At 40.1% G+C, this 14,788-nt stretch overlaps 2 protein-coding genes and 1 long non-coding RNA gene across 9 annotated transcripts in view; 2 read left to right on the forward strand and 1 right to left on the reverse strand.

Moving 5' to 3' along the window:
* LOC140679025 (uncharacterized) overlaps positions 1 to 4,067 on the forward strand; it is a 50,776-nt gene extending 46,709 nt beyond the window's left edge. The window contains exons 4-5 of one of the 6 annotated variants that reach the window (XR_012050601.1): positions 3,156 to 3,273; positions 3,340 to 4,067. This is a non-coding gene — a long non-coding RNA (uncharacterized lncRNA). Of the gene's footprint in view, positions 1 to 3,155 lie in introns of all 6 variants that reach the window. The other 5 variants (XR_012050603.1, XR_012050602.1, XR_012050604.1 and 2 more) reach the window with 5 other exon arrangements.
* On the reverse strand, positions 177 to 8,352 carry zmat2 (zinc finger, matrin-type 2). Its single transcript, XM_061962631.2, has 6 exons — positions 8,126 to 8,352; positions 2,328 to 2,427; positions 2,129 to 2,252; positions 1,977 to 2,050; positions 1,745 to 1,890; positions 177 to 1,135 (listed from the first exon to the last, which is right to left on the reverse strand). The coding sequence occupies exons 1-6, from the start codon at positions 8,141 to 8,143 to the stop codon at positions 992 to 994; spliced, it is 606 nt and encodes a 201-aa protein (XP_061818615.1). The 5' UTR covers positions 8,144 to 8,352; the 3' UTR covers positions 177 to 991.
* A 109-nt stretch (positions 8,353 to 8,461) lies between these two features.
* Positions 8,462 to 13,727, forward strand: slbp2 (stem-loop binding protein 2). 2 transcript variants are annotated; one of them, XM_061961616.2, is made up of 9 exons: positions 8,462 to 8,576; positions 9,256 to 9,405; positions 9,490 to 9,570; positions 9,649 to 9,726; positions 9,780 to 9,941; positions 12,622 to 12,792; positions 12,913 to 13,063; positions 13,132 to 13,258; positions 13,351 to 13,727. In XM_061961616.2, exons 1-9 carry the CDS (start codon positions 8,524 to 8,526, stop codon positions 13,413 to 13,415), a joined length of 1,038 nt encoding a protein of 345 aa, XP_061817600.1. In that variant the 5' UTR covers positions 8,462 to 8,523; the 3' UTR covers positions 13,416 to 13,727. The 2 variants fall into 2 exon arrangements, with proteins under 2 accessions (XP_061817600.1, XP_061817601.1); XM_061961617.2 differs by having other exon boundaries at positions 9,801 to 9,941.
* Positions 13,728 to 14,788: the final 1,061 nt, after the last annotated feature.

Genomic DNA, 14,788 nt, shown 5'->3' on the forward strand with positions numbered 1-14,788 from the left:
TTTAGTTTTATTCTGTTCCAGAAAAATCAATCCCACAAAAAAGCCCTTTTTTCCCATACGAAATAATACAAAACCAATTAATCTGCCCCAGATAACCAAAACTATGAACACAAAACACATTTTATATCGAACGACATGCAGTAAACAATAACATATAAAATAAATGACAAATGAAATGATAAAAAAATATTTAACATCATTTTATTGAAGACGGCGATTAATTGAATTGTGTTTCTCACCTTATATATCAAAGTGCTGGCAACTTTCTTTGCCCTGTGGTGGTTATTATGCAGGCTAACTCAGTACCAACGTGTGTCATTCTTTGTTTGGGCACTTAGTTCTGCACAAATAAAAAGTGGGAAAACAGACGACTTGGTCTGACCATACACAGATGATATACGACAACCGGGGTATAATGTTAGCAACAATTTTAGTTGAAAACAGAGGTATTACCGGTACTGATAAATATAGAGATGAATAATTGATTCAGATCATTTAGTGAGCAACTGTTTAAAAACAAAAATACTGTTTAATTAAAATCAAAGGGTTGCTTCCAATGGAAGAAAACCTGATGATATGACAATATACAGCAACGTTCTTTCAGGATAACAAGAATAAATGTGAGGGATCTGTTTTTGCATTATGCAGACATTAGAAATGTAAAGCTGCGACTTGATGAATTCTAATTAGGCCAAAACTAATGTTCGAACTGTCAAAAATCCATAAAATGTAGGTCTTATTTTCTTTCATCTGCAAACAAAAAGTCCAGTTTTGAGGTTCCACCTCACAAAACATTGAATGTGGTCAGAACAAAATGGGAGACTGGTAACGCTACCATGTGTGCAGTGGCACACTGGTTGTCCTTCGTCTCGCGTCTCATTTGATTTAGCGCTTTAACCTCCTCTTGCAGTAGGTGGGTGGAGCTAAACAATAAAAAACGGCATTGCTATTACCAGACCTGCTGTCGTCTATAGCCTTGCGGGGCTTCGTGTCAGTGACTCTTCTTAGACGAGCCAAACCCGGAGAAGCCCATGACGGCCGCCATTTCGTCGTCTTCCTCAAAGTCCCCGTCGTCCTCTGCCCGCCGCTTTCTCTCTTTCTGTTTCTCCTTCTTGTACGCTTTTGCTTTGTCCTCCTGAGGAGAACATCTGATCAGTTACCAAGTCAAAAGTATATTGTACTATAACCGAACTTACACTAGTTTCTGTTTTCGATCTGGCATTTTTAGGCCTTTAGAGCGACTGTTAGAGCCATTAGGTGAGACGCCACCATGTAGCCCATTTCGCACGCCTCAAAGTATCCACATCAAATCTCTAACCATATAACCAATATTTCTTCGCCTTGCCTATTATACGGAACCCAGTGTCCCGCCTCTGTTACAGCTCTGATTGGAAATCATGTGCCCCAAAATTGCTGGTTGGACTTCATCTTAAATGTTTCTTCTCAGTGATGTTTATAGAGAACAGCAGCACAGAATAAGGTGCAGACAAGGCAGCATTTCCAAGCAGTGTCAACCAGGCTTGTGTTTAAGGAAATGCATGAAAACACACACAGTTTCCGCAATATTTCAAACCTTTCAGTGGGTACTGTGTAAAAAGCAAAGACGGCACTCACTCGACTTTCCGTGTTGTGTTGAAAGCACTTGTTCCTGTCATACTGCTATATGCTTACTAACAAGGTCCCCTCTAGTACACAATAAATTCAACATTAACTCTGCACATGTTCTGAATATTCCTCTCCTGACCTCTTCTCGCAGCTCCTTCAAGCGCTCCTCAAAGTCATACTCCTTCTGCTTCTCCTCCATCTTCTTCTTGTTCACCTCGAAACGCTTCTTGACCTGATCCAAGGATGAGCGCTCTACCCTCATCGACATGCCGAGGTTCCTCTGATCTGCACACACACACGGCCACTCAAGCAGTTAAAACACACACTCCCATCTTCCCTCCGTATCCCAACGTGCATGCATCAAAACTCACGTTTCTTGCCGTTGATGTGATCCAGGAAGTTGATCGAATCTTTCACCACGCAGTCACACACGTTGCAGTAGTATCTGAAAAAGGTGTCATGTGAAGTCTGTACAACTGTTGCTATATTAAGATGTAAAAAGCAGGATTTAAACTGTTCCTACCCGCCCATTTCAGCCTGTGGGGTCGTCTTGGTGATAACAATGGTCTTCCCAAGTTTGGACTCCAGATCCACTTTGTAGTCGCGATGACGCAGCATCTCACGTTTAACCGGTGGCACAACTTTCCCTAAGAGGCAGAGTTTGTACGACAATCATACAAATACATAACAGTGTTTGGACATGTCAGAATATCGCGGCTCACCATCTTTCGCATCTTTCTCTCGCTCCTCAGCAATACGTTTCTGAGCAAGATTCTCATATTCATCTTTGTCCCACTTCCGACGGAAGTCGCCCTTACTTGACTGGAAGAGAACAATAAACTTTGTTACTAGGAATGTAACAGTATTGTAAATATAGTCGTATTTCGGTTTCAAAATGCTAGCAATAATGCCCTGGTATGTGACGATATCAAACAAGAACTTGGAGTACTCCCATCAATGTAGTTTTTTTATGCTGCTAATAAATGGGCTGGTCTGAAAAGTAAACTATATCCCCCATAATCCTTTGCGCAGTGCGGGCGAGCAGAGAGGATAACCTCCTGCAAAGTATGGAAACATTTTGGTTTTACGATGAACACAAAAACAGTAAAGGAGAAAACATTATGTTTGAGTCTCGTCAGTCCAATGAATGAGTAGACAAGCAGTTATTTCGTTTTAGCATAAATCCTCATGAGCAACGTCTACAACAAGGAAAACGAGTAGTTGGCCAATTGATGAACATTTACCCGGAAAACATCCTAGATGTAAAACCAAAAAGCCAGTGAGGCAAAACATAGATTCGACAGGTATTTAAACTTATTAAAAGTTAAACTGTCAGTTAACCTCCTGGGAATCAGCATTCTACTAACAATTACAATTGCAGAGGACGATGCTTTTTAGGATGTTAAAAGTTAAACTAAACTGGACATGGTTTTACACTTGTTAAACTGGATGTTTACATTGTCAGCACCTAAAAACTCTTGATTTGTATTTTGTTGTAATATATATGAATACATCATTTGAGCATTATGTTTCTGTTCAATTACACTAAGGGTGTTTATGGTGCGTTGGCTCGGTTGTTTGCCACAGAGACCACTCTTCTCAGGGAAGTCTGCGTGGAGAGACCAAAAGTTCCAGTGGAGATGCGGTGGAGGGAACAGGGCTGCGGAGGTATCGTTGAGCATCAGGGCTGTGTTTGCCGGAGGTGGGTATAGGGAAATTTTGATCTCTCTTCAGCAGGATGGGAGGCTTCTCATGGTCCTGGCTGGATGAGCATGTGTCGGACACTTTGGTCTCCCTGGACGGACTCTCGTTCATCCGCGACAACCCGATGGAGTCGGATTCCTCGGTCGCTTTGTTAAGTCTGCTCCTGTCTCTAGCCGCCCAGCGGACAATAATGTGAAGCATCATGGGGTGATTATGCGGGTGTTAACATGGGGTTTTTGTTTTGTCTTGTCGTTTGTTTATGCATAGTGCAGTCCTATGTGCACAATATGTATAATTTCTACATTTTTTAGTTTTTCTAATGTATGGTCTTTCATTGCGTTTGCATTTTGTGGCTGTATGAGGACATTTGACCTTGTTCTATGTAGCAGGCACGTGCACACATAGGGCCCTATGGGTGCTTGAGCCCCTGCCCTTTTTTGCCTCGTCTTAAAAAGTGCCCTCTGCCTGTGTGTGTGTGTTTTTTTTTTCTTTTCTTTAAATAACATTAATACATTCCTGTCAGGGATGTAAAAAAAACAGCGGTACAAAAACTCCACGTTTTCTTGTAATACCGGGTTGTTTGAGCCTGCCGCTTCCGCCAGAGAGGGAGAGAGAGGGCGAGTGAGTGAGTAAGTGAGAGGAGAGAGAGCCAACTGCGCCCCTGAGGAGACGTGAGAGTGGAGCAACTTGAACCTGTGAGTTATGGTCTAGTCGCCGTCCACTTATTCAGCATCTAATATGGGTAATATTTTAGAAAAACGCTGTATTATTCTATTATTCAATGTGTCAGTTTCTGTTTAATAATAATAATAATAATGATAATAATAACAATAATAATAATAAGAAGAAGAATGATAATGATAATGATAATGATAATAATAATAATAATTATTATTATTATTAATAATAATAATAATAATTTCAGCATTCTGGGGATACAAGATGTAGGTTATCTGTTAGGAATATTACCATCTGTATTTAAACTTGATTCATGTTGATTATGCCTGCAGCACAATGCCAAAAAAAGAAAGGATACAGAAAAGGAAGGAGAAGGAGCGCCAGGAAGCAGCTACGGGTAGCAAACCTCTTAATGCATGGCTAAAACCAAGTACTAGCATCATGGAAGCCCTGAATTTACATTGAGGAGCATATTTGGGTATGGGTGGCCTCCATCCTACAGCCCTCTACTGTGAATTTACATTGAGGAGCATATTTGGGTATGGGTGGCCTCCATCCTACAGCCCTCTACTGGCCCCTGGTCCATATTTGTGGGCCTGTATTGCGTTTCAGTTGTTTAGTCTGAGCATTAAGTGAGAAAGACCATAAGTTACAACTTGATGGTGTTTTCATCAAGTTAAGGGAAAAGGACAGATTTTCTCATTGAATTTTTTTCCATTTGAGTATTTATTTTTGTATTTTTTTTCAAAGTTCATGTTGCACTGTTCAATGTTCAATATTAAAGTGCTTATCTTTAACAATAAATAGCCTAATAATAAACCAGTGTTTTGTTGCTTTTCATGTCTTCCAAGCCTATGATAATGTGAATTAACTCATTATGACAATAATTTGTTGACACAAAAGAAATGGCGATCACTTTTACCTACAAAGGACACACAGCTAAGTAGTTAGCTTCCTATTAGCACATTTAATTTTACATTAATTTCCATATGGTGCAAAGGACCAAAAAAAATGTCCTGCCCTTTTCTGACTTTGAGCCCCTGCCCCTCTATAATCATGTGCACGTCCCTGATGTAGACCACATAGTTTTGAAGTGCGCCTGAAAGAGTGGCATCAGATCACAGTAAATAAATGATAAATGGGTTGTACTTGTATAGCGCTTTTCTACCTTCAAGGTACTCAAAGCGCTTTGACACTACTTCCACATTTACCCATTCACACACACATTCACACAGTAGCTCCTGAAATTGTCATCATTTTACAATTAAGCTACTGTGTGTCAAACAATTTCTCTTGTGGATCAATAAACTTTGTCTAAGTCTATCTTCAACATCTCCACTTAATTTTACCCACTAAGGTATTTTACCAAGCCTTTATTTTTTTACAATACCACAATAATACGGTACAGTCAGTGCCGGCCCAAGCCTCCATGGGGCCCTAAGCAAAATTTGATTTTGGGGCCCTCTATTTCTGCCAATAATATTGATTGTTGATCATTCACACACCTACTATAAACTCATTGCGGCTCTGGCAGTGTTGTTTACATTATCCTATTGTCAGCCTGGCATGTCTTTACAAATGACATGTCATTTATAAAGATATGGGGGTGGCCCAGTTAAGAACATAAATAATACCAATGAATGAACGAATGATGTCCAGAGTGCCACATATGGTTCCTAATCTTAAAATGTAGAAAACATTCAGCTACAAGAATGGCCTGGTTTTGAACAGTCCAAGTGATAAAGCTTTGTATTTACAGTAAAAGTGTCATCTTGTCTCATCAGTCTTGTACTTATTAGTCTTTAATTACTAGTTTACATTTTTAGTTAATTGTTCATATTTAATGTTTACTTTGTACAAAGAGAGCGCAGTCTACTGAAGTTAAATTCATCAATAGTTTTCCCCTTTGAAAGACGCAAGGCAAATTCCTTCCATTTCACCATGTTGTTACAATGATCTTCACTGTTTTCATGCTGTTTCAGCAGTGCACCTATGTTGACCCAATCCCGCTGTCCCTCGGCTGCCAGTTTTAAGGACTTTTTGGAAAATAATTTGCAGCAAAAGCAATAGACTGCATCTTTACATCTTGAATAAGTCAGCCAGCTACGCTTGACTTTTTCCCCATTGACTAGCTGTCTGTAGGTATAATGATAATGAAAACTTCGGCCATCATGCCGTTTGGGGAATGAAAAGTTCTCCTTAATAGACAGTGGTCCTCTGATTACCTGCTCAGTCCTGTCTGAATCTGAGAGGAAAGATATGGCGTCACATTAGTGCCAAAAATCCGAGCGCATAAAAACTGTTATCGCGCGCTGATTCTCCACTTCGTGCACGCGCGACACCCTTTTGCGCGCGCGTAAAAAGACACCACGCGCGCGCAAAAAGACACCACGCGCGCGCAAAAGGGTCGTCTCGGTCTGTGCGCTCTCTGTGTACTCCTGGCATCTCTCCTTGCGCTGTCATGTTTCTTTTTGGCACTTTGGGGGCAGGTATGCTTAGACGGCCCCTCCTTTCTGATTGGCTCTGAGCATTTTTCATATGACAAATCATTCTCCAGCGTAGCAACGTTGTAGCCATCTTACCTCGGACAGCTAGCCTCAATCATTACATTGATGTCAAAGCAAGTTATGGTAATTTAATTAGTACATGTACCAATTAAATTACCATAACTTGCTCGATTTTCGACCAATTTACAAACGGTTTGCCTTGTTACAAATCTTATTACATGTAGATATGACATAGGATGCTGCACCTGTTGAAATCACCTCTTTCGCTATAAAAAAAAAAGACTTAATTGTGCAACATAGTTGTGTAGGGTCAGTGTTCGTCAGTTCTCTGATTATTTTAAACTGTTTAAGAATACATTATTAAAAGGCTATTTTTGACATTTTAAAAACAAAATTCAAAGATTATTTCATTAATTTTATGGCTGAATCAAAAGAAATTCCATAAATTAGAAAACAAATGTTCAAGAAGAAGTGAAAACTTTGCGCCTATAACAATCTTGATACATATTGACGATGACCCGCTCTGCTATACTTCTGATTATCTCTGAGTATTTTTCGCCTGACCAATCAGAAAGGAGGGGCCGTCTAAGCATACCCGCCCCCAAAGTGCCAAAACGAAACATGACAGCGCACAGAGCGCGCGCAAAAAGGCACCACGCGCGCGCAAAAGGGTGTCGCGCGCACGCACAAAGTGGAGAATCAGCGCGCGATAACAGTTTTTATGCGCTCGGATTTTTGGCACTAATGTGCCATAGCAGGCGGCAAACGTCACAGGTGCAGCAGAGGCAGCATTACATTTAAAGAGAGGCAGGAAGAATCACCAAGCCTAGATCAGCAGCAGCACTCTGTTGACCTAAAATTGTGTTTTTGTACAATAATATATCTTTGATCATTTAGAAATCATCAGTCAGACTCGTACATGCAAAAAATAAAAAATAAGATTTTTTTGTTAATTGCTTTTGGGGGCCCCCTGTTGGCCGTGGGGCCCTAAGCAAGCGCTTAGTACGCTTATGCCTTGGGCCGGCTCTGGGTACAGTGGCCTTAATACCGTGACGATATCGTACCGAAAATTTTTGATATTGTTACATCCGTATCTTGAAGCATGAAATGCTGACCATTGCACACATTATTTTAGATTATTTCACGTCCAACTATCAATCAAAGTTTATTTATATAGCCCTTAATCACAAGTGTCTCAAAGGGCTGCACAAGCCACAACGACATCCTCGGCTCAGATCCCACATCAGGGCAAGAAAAAACTCAACCCAATGGGATACATTTTACGGCAATCCATCACCAACACATGTCCCATTTTCCAAAAAACAAAAAGTAATTTTAGTAACGATCTGGCCTATATGTGAGGGTACAGTGACTAATTACGGCTCTGACTTGTAAAAACTTTGTTTTCGCTATTTAGCAGTAATCAACCTTAGAGTATTTGTTTTGTCTGCAGGGCTAACGCTCTTTTATTGCCAACATATCGCTTTTGGCGACAAACATGCCAATCAAATAAAAAAGAGAAATAAAACAAAATGAATAACTTCATATTCTGAGGTACAAGCTTCGTCAGTAGCAAGACAACAGTGTTTTCAAAACACGGTTTAGGTCCGAAAACGATTAAAAACACTCACCCCGCTGCCAGACGCCATGTTGGTGTGACAGTTTCCGCTTTGGAGGAGTCTGGTTGTAAACTCTTAATGTGACAGCGTCACCTGGTGTATGGGAGAAGAAGTGCATGTGTACGGCTGCGGCGACAAAATGGAAGTTTAACATTTAACAATAGTATACCGATGATTTGGTCAAACTAATATTATTAATCTGTGTTAATGTTAACTGGGTATTTTACGAGGAAAATAGTTCCAACACATAGTGAAGCCATTTAGCTGATCGATCAAACTTCATTATTAGTTAGTAATTATACCCAAAATAGGCCACGCCCCCTACAGGTGCGTCTCATTAAAGGAACTGTTAAATTTGAAAATGGCGTCTGTTCGCTTGAGTCGTAAGCGCCAATTTCAAAATTGCCAACATGTCAGGCAGCGGAGTGGAAACTGCAGCCCAGAGCCCATTGCTTTCTTCCAGGTAGGTCGACGTACTTCGATACGAGAGGCGAAATGTACCCGCACTATCGTAACAAAGTAAATATGTTGGGACCTCGAATATAACTCCCTGTCATTTGTATTTATTTATTAATTTAGAGATTTACATATTGTATCACTTGAATTGCTGTTATGATAGTGCGCCAGCAGGAAAGGCATTTCATATAGCGAAAATGTCATGACAACGATAGCTTCAATCCAATCCACTTTATTTATATAGCACATTTAAACAAAATGTTTCCAACGCATAAAGTGCATTGCAGTAGTCCAGGAGACTTGAAATAAAAGCATGCACTACTTGTTCAAAAAGGTTAAAAGATAAAAACGGTTTTACCTTTGCTAAAAGACGAAGGCTTGCGGCCTTTTTTTTATTATGAAATTCAATAGGAAGTTCAGCGACTTTAAGTATATGGTACATATAATGCAAGGATTTGTGGGGAATGTAGTGATTAAATGTTGTCTATGGTTGGTCTCTACATAATGGTGCATGTTAGGATTGGTTTGATAACTAAAGTGTAGTTGTTTGCAAAATCATGACTTCATTTTCTTTTTCTCTGAAAACTACTGCTTGTTACTATAACACTTTTGTATTTTAAGGGTTTCTATGTTCTCAAATGTTTTTTATATGGACTGCTGGATTTTCATTGGAATTGTGCTCTTAGTTTCTGTTTCAGCCCACGGCCATGCAGCAAGGGCTGGTCGACAGCCATGTGGAATGGTCTCCCTGAACCACTTCTGGCTGCTACTGGATGCTCGACCCCAGAGCCTTGGCTCCTCCCTGGCTGCAGTTATGTCTATGACAGCCTGGTCAGGTTAGCCATGACTATTTTAATTACAATTAGAGGATGTTTTTAGCTGATGCACTGTTTGCAAACAGTTATCTGCCCTGTTTACAGTAACGCTTCTCCGACCCTGATGTCTCCAGGAAGGATAGGTCCGCGAGGAGGAGAGCGAGCTGCAATCAACAAACCACACAGGTCAAAATTATTTCTAATTTTTAGGACTGCAGCTTTGTAACTTTTCAAACAATATATGTATTTATTTATTTTGGCCAGGCAGTCAATCTTGGAGCGTTGCATCCTCAAAGTGTCCACTCGCAGCATCGCAGTAGGAACAGATGATGTGGAGAAGAGGTGTCATTTTAGTTCTCTCCGCCCCACCATGTAATTATAATTTGTATCCAAAGCTTCATGTTTGCTTTCACCAGACCTCTGAGTCGCTGCTACCCTCGCATCCCAGACTCGAGCAACACCGAAACCAACGCTGCACTTCTTAAGCGCAGAAAGAAACAGATCCTGTATGGCAAGAACACCATCGGCTACCAGAACTACCTGCAGCAAGTACCAAAGTAAGACCTATAAGATAATCGCGCTTACTGGACTGAATACATGAAAACAAAGGGCTACAAATGAGAGCTTTCCTTCCTGTCAGACACCAACTAAAGGAGCAGGGTTTACCCTTAATGTAACTGATTGTTGTGGCCTGCCATGGCAAAATCATAGCCGCCACACCTGAAAATAAGTATTACGTGAAAACTAAATTAATATGATGAATTTTGGCCTCCAAAAGAAGTCAGTCGACGCCATTTAACTTTTGTTGCCAATTATAACGGCCCAATTTCAACAGGTTGTGCCTCCCGTGCAAACACTTTTGTCTCTGTGCTTCCTCAGACACACACCACTACTTCCTCATTCTCCGCCAATCCGCTTTCAGGCACAGACTGTGTTTGCAAACGTGGGGAAAAATTAACATTGAATAAAAAACACACCTATATAAACATTAGCACCAGCAAGTCGTTGCAGTTTAAATATGTATTATGCCGGTTAGTGCACTATTGACTAGTGATGCACCAAAATTTGACCGCAGAAAAATAACTGATCACCAAAACAAGACTCGCGCGATTGGAGCATAGTCACCATGTCTGCGATGTGGATGTAACTTTAGTATATCCCAGATATACCTGCAGAGATCTATCTACAAAATGTGCAAATATTAAAAGGACAGTGGTGATAAAGTTCAACTGAAGCACCAGCGCGAAGCAAGTGTGACATCAGCAAGGGACCAAATTAAGTTACTAATCATAAGCACATTCTATAACTCCAGCAAAAGATGCTAGATTTGTTGCTAGTTGTTTTTGATAGTCACTAATAGTCTTTGGACACTTGAAAAATTCTCAAAGTACAATAAGCAGCAACAACTGATAAAGTAGCAGAACAGCACTAAAATGCATGTTAATACTAACACTTTGTTTTTAAATGAATGTTCATTTTTTAGCCTTTTTTGAAAGAAAATCGTAGCAAACTGTCTGCAAAATATACGATGACGCCATTGTGACCATGCTCCCACTGCCACAGATATCTTGGCAATCTAGGGGAAACCCTGATGTTATAGTGCTACTTTAAATATAATCAATGATGTACTCGAGCAGCAAATCTACCAAATATTTCACAAATATAGAAAACATTACTTGTATTTTTATTTCCCCCATTTCAAGTCAATGCGGAATATACCATTTTAGGGATGGGCTATATGCTCTACATTTATATACTTTTGGTATATAAATGGAACTTTTTGAAAACTAGTTACAAAGGCTCCTAATTTAGCTGCTGACATAAGATGTGACATTGTGTCATTTCAAGTTGTATCTGTTTCTCAAAATTATTATAAATCTAATTTACTGGTAATGGTGATTAAGTTATAACATGGTTCAGTCTACATTCTGTTCAAATTAAATGGCACATTCTTCTGTTTGTATACCTTAAGTTTTTGGGCGATACTACCATTCAATTAACCTGACTCTCGCCAGATCCTTGTAGTTTGCTGAGCTCCACAAGGATCTGGGCTCGAGGGCAATGCAAACTCCAAGATAGCAAAAAATATTGAACCAATCAGGATCGCCGGGCGGGATTTCATAGATGTGACGTAGCGCCACAATGGCGGCACGCAGCCCTCGCTGCGTCGTGTGCTGACATTGATTCTGCTATTGCAACTGTTTTGTCAAATCTATCGAATATTAATTATTTAAAAGATGAACAGAACGGTTTTGAAGGAATTTATTAACTTTTCGCTCTATCGTTATCTCTATCTATTTTGGATTTCCCAGCGTCACCGGTTAATTTCGATGTGAGTGGTTGAAGTAGCACGTCATTTAGGATAACGGACAAGTGGTTTATCCAATCGCATACTTTTTTTAAATGATTTTTTTTTTTTTTTTTTTTTTTTTTTTTTTTTTTTTTATATAAATACAAGGCCCTGCCTTCTGAAATACATTTCCTATTGAGAAGTCCCAGATCCTTGTGTGGAGCTCAGCGAACTACAAGGATCTGGCGAGAGTCAGGTTACTATTCAATACCAAGTAGTCACAAGTGCAGTGTTGGTCATACCGATGTTCATACTTAACATGATCTGGATCATTTAATGATTTCTTTTATCGCAACTGTAATCTGACAAAATCAGGATGGCAGTGTAACAATATACATTTTCCTTATTCCATTTTTTTTTTACATACAAAATGTATAATTAAGTCAGTGCAAAATAAGTAAACAAAAGCTAAAACTATTGGCTCTCATTTCCTTAGTTTGTAAACAATGACAAATAATTTTTTGAAACATTGATCGAATCGCTGTCGTATCAACCATATACTGATAATATGTTTGGTATCGATACTGTTGGTATTGATACGCCCGCCTGTTAACATGCATAATCTCTAGTTTAGTTAGCTGTGCTTTTTTGTATTTTCCGTGTTGTGTAGCATGTTTAGCTATTGTCCTTCAGTGATAATACAGTATTTGTTGCCAGGGAGGCTATTAGTAATTAGAAGCAGCTTCGTCACGTCATGGGACGTTGGCGAGGACGCTACATTGCAGTGAGGATGCGTTCGTTCACTTGTCATATTTGCACGACACAGCTAGAATGTGTCAACATGCATTATTACAATGTGACGATGGTATTAAAACCTCCATTGTCGGCTAAATTTTAATGTTCTATATCTCGCTACCCTAATACTATAATAACCCACCCTCATCCAGACACCTGAGAGACCCCACGGTCCACCCTTCCACCCCCAACAAGGACAGTAAGTACAGCAGGCGCTCCTGGGACATGCAAGTGCGTCTATGGAGACGAGCGCTGCACCAGTGGGACCCGTGCAGCGACCCACTGCAGGAGACCACCGATGCGCATGACCCGGTGGAGCAACTGTAGGTGGCAATCAATATGTGAGAAAAAAAATTACATTTCCAGTAGTTTGTGTTGTGGTTGTCCTTGTGTTTTCCTCGCATATTTTTTTTTTTTTAGCTTTGGCTGCTAAATCGTTGCAGGCAGAACCAGTTGGCAACGATGACCTCTGATTTGTGGGACGATGGAGAAAAACGGAGAGAGAATGAGACCCTAGCGGCCTCCTCTGTGTCTCCCCTGTCGGCCGAGATGTCTCCAGAGCTGCGCAGCACCTGGAGTGTTATGCTATCATCGGTAACGTGAGCTGGAAGTCATGTACATATGTTAATGATCCAAGTTGACAATTTATTTTTTTCGACAAGGAACCCATAAGGAACCGCCGACCTCCTCGCTCTCCCCCTGGCCTCAACTGCTCCTTCAGGATTCAACTGGCCAATGACAATGTGAACGACTGGCTCCGCCTCCAGCTGGACGCTGACCATGCAGAAGGTAGGACCATCGCCCCTTTCACACAGATTACGCAAAATTGACCAATCCGATCACCGGTTAGAATTGGTTTTCGTGTCCTTGTTTCCATGTAGATTTATCTGTCGATGACCAGCAGGTTCCAATTGTTTCGGACCAGTTCTTATGGAATCCCTATTGATAATCCATCGCTGTGGTGTAGTCCCAATGCATGGGTTGTCTGGAATTGAATCTTGTGTGTATGTTTCCAGTATTTTGTCTTTTTAAGAACATTGAGGATTTAAAAATAAAAGGGGGGTGGATGTGATCTTTGTCCTGGGCGGGCAGGGAGGAGAGATGAGATTTCCCAGCTGCTCTTGCAGGCATCCTAGTGTTCAACAGACGGAGGTTGCCTTGATGCACTGACCTGAGCATGTTTCTATCATTTGCACTCTTAATTCACTGCACGTTTTTCCAGAACTGAGTAAAATTAATAAAGATGTAAGTGTTGAAATACTTTTTTTCTTCTTTTTTTCCACTATGCAGGCTAATCTAGGGGCACTGTGGAACATCTGAGATATATAAAACTTGATACATTCCCACCTATTTGCGGATGTCCGTTTTAAAATGTATCTGTTTTTATGGAGACTTTTAATGGCACAATCTGCAGGGGAAAAGTGTGCTACAGTATTACTTCGTTAGAGGGTGCTGTTGCTAAAGATTCTCCGAAGACTCTTTGACAAGATGTTTAACTGAAGTACAGAACTCTGTGTACAGCTAAATGAAACATGTTTCATAACTGATGGAGGCATATTGTAGGCTATAAGATTCAAAAACAGGCCTTAGTAATTCTATGGGTGTGTAAATTATTCGTCATCAATAACCCCCACGATAGATTATCCACAGTGGTACAAATGTTAACAGGTTTTCGTTGCTGTAGGTTTAACACCTAATTAACTGTATACAAGCCACATTTCCAAGATGAACCTTGATGCAAGGTTGTAAAAAATGTATAATTGTTGAACTGTCGTGGCTGTGGTTGGCTAAATTGAGGCTCAAATTTAATTTGAGCTTCCCCCATTCCTGCTTTTATACTCTTTTTTTTTTTTTTTTTTTAAACATTATAATCAAACTTTAATTTAATGCATGTTTTATACCAAATTAGTTCATGGGAAATGCATGTGCAAAACTTTTTTTGTTGAAATTTCTGGCACAGGGTTTGAACCCCACCCAGCGCTAACTATGCACGCCACTGGGGATGGTGAGAATGTCTATGAAAATGTGCCACATTCGTATCTGACGGCGCAGAAAGGCGCTTTGACAATATTTGCGGTAAAATGTTATATGAAATGCACTCATTTTATAAACCTTTTACATGCGCTTCTTCATGCAATAGCAGAACTTCTAGCTCACCTATGCAATATTCCACATGAGATCTTAATTTTAAATTAAACCATTGTGCAAAAACTGTACAAAATGTACGACCGCTGTATGTTTCAGGACTTTGTTATTGTTTCGTAATGATTTTTTTTTTTTTTTAAACTGCACTAACTAGGATTGCACACAATTTCGTTG

Source organism: Nerophis lumbriciformis, linkage group LG09, assembly GCF_033978685.3.
Source record: "Nerophis lumbriciformis linkage group LG09, RoL_Nlum_v2.1, whole genome shotgun sequence".
Lineage (NCBI taxonomy): Eukaryota > Metazoa > Chordata > Actinopteri > Syngnathiformes > Syngnathidae > Nerophis > Nerophis lumbriciformis.

Coding starts and splice junctions, on each gene's coding strand:
- zmat2 (XM_061962631.2), bottom strand. Junction 1,891..1,976: donor TCACATCAACGGCAAGAAAC/GTGAGTTTTGAT, acceptor GTGTGTGTGCAG/ATCAGAGGAACCTCGGCATG. Junction 1,136..1,744: donor TGAAGGAGCTGCGAGAAGAG/GTCAGGAGAGGA, acceptor TGTTCTCCTCAG/GAGGACAAAGCAAAAGCGTA.
- slbp2 (XM_061961616.2), top strand. CDS start 8,524: ATGTCAGGCAGCGGAGTGGAAACTGCAGCCCAGAGCCCATTGCTTTCT. Junction 9,942..12,621: donor TACCTGCAGCAAGTACCAAA/GTAAGACCTATA, acceptor ACCCTCATCCAG/ACACCTGAGAGACCCCACGG. Junction 12,793..12,912: donor CATGACCCGGTGGAGCAACT/GTAGGTGGCAAT, acceptor AAATCGTTGCAG/GCAGAACCAGTTGGCAACGA.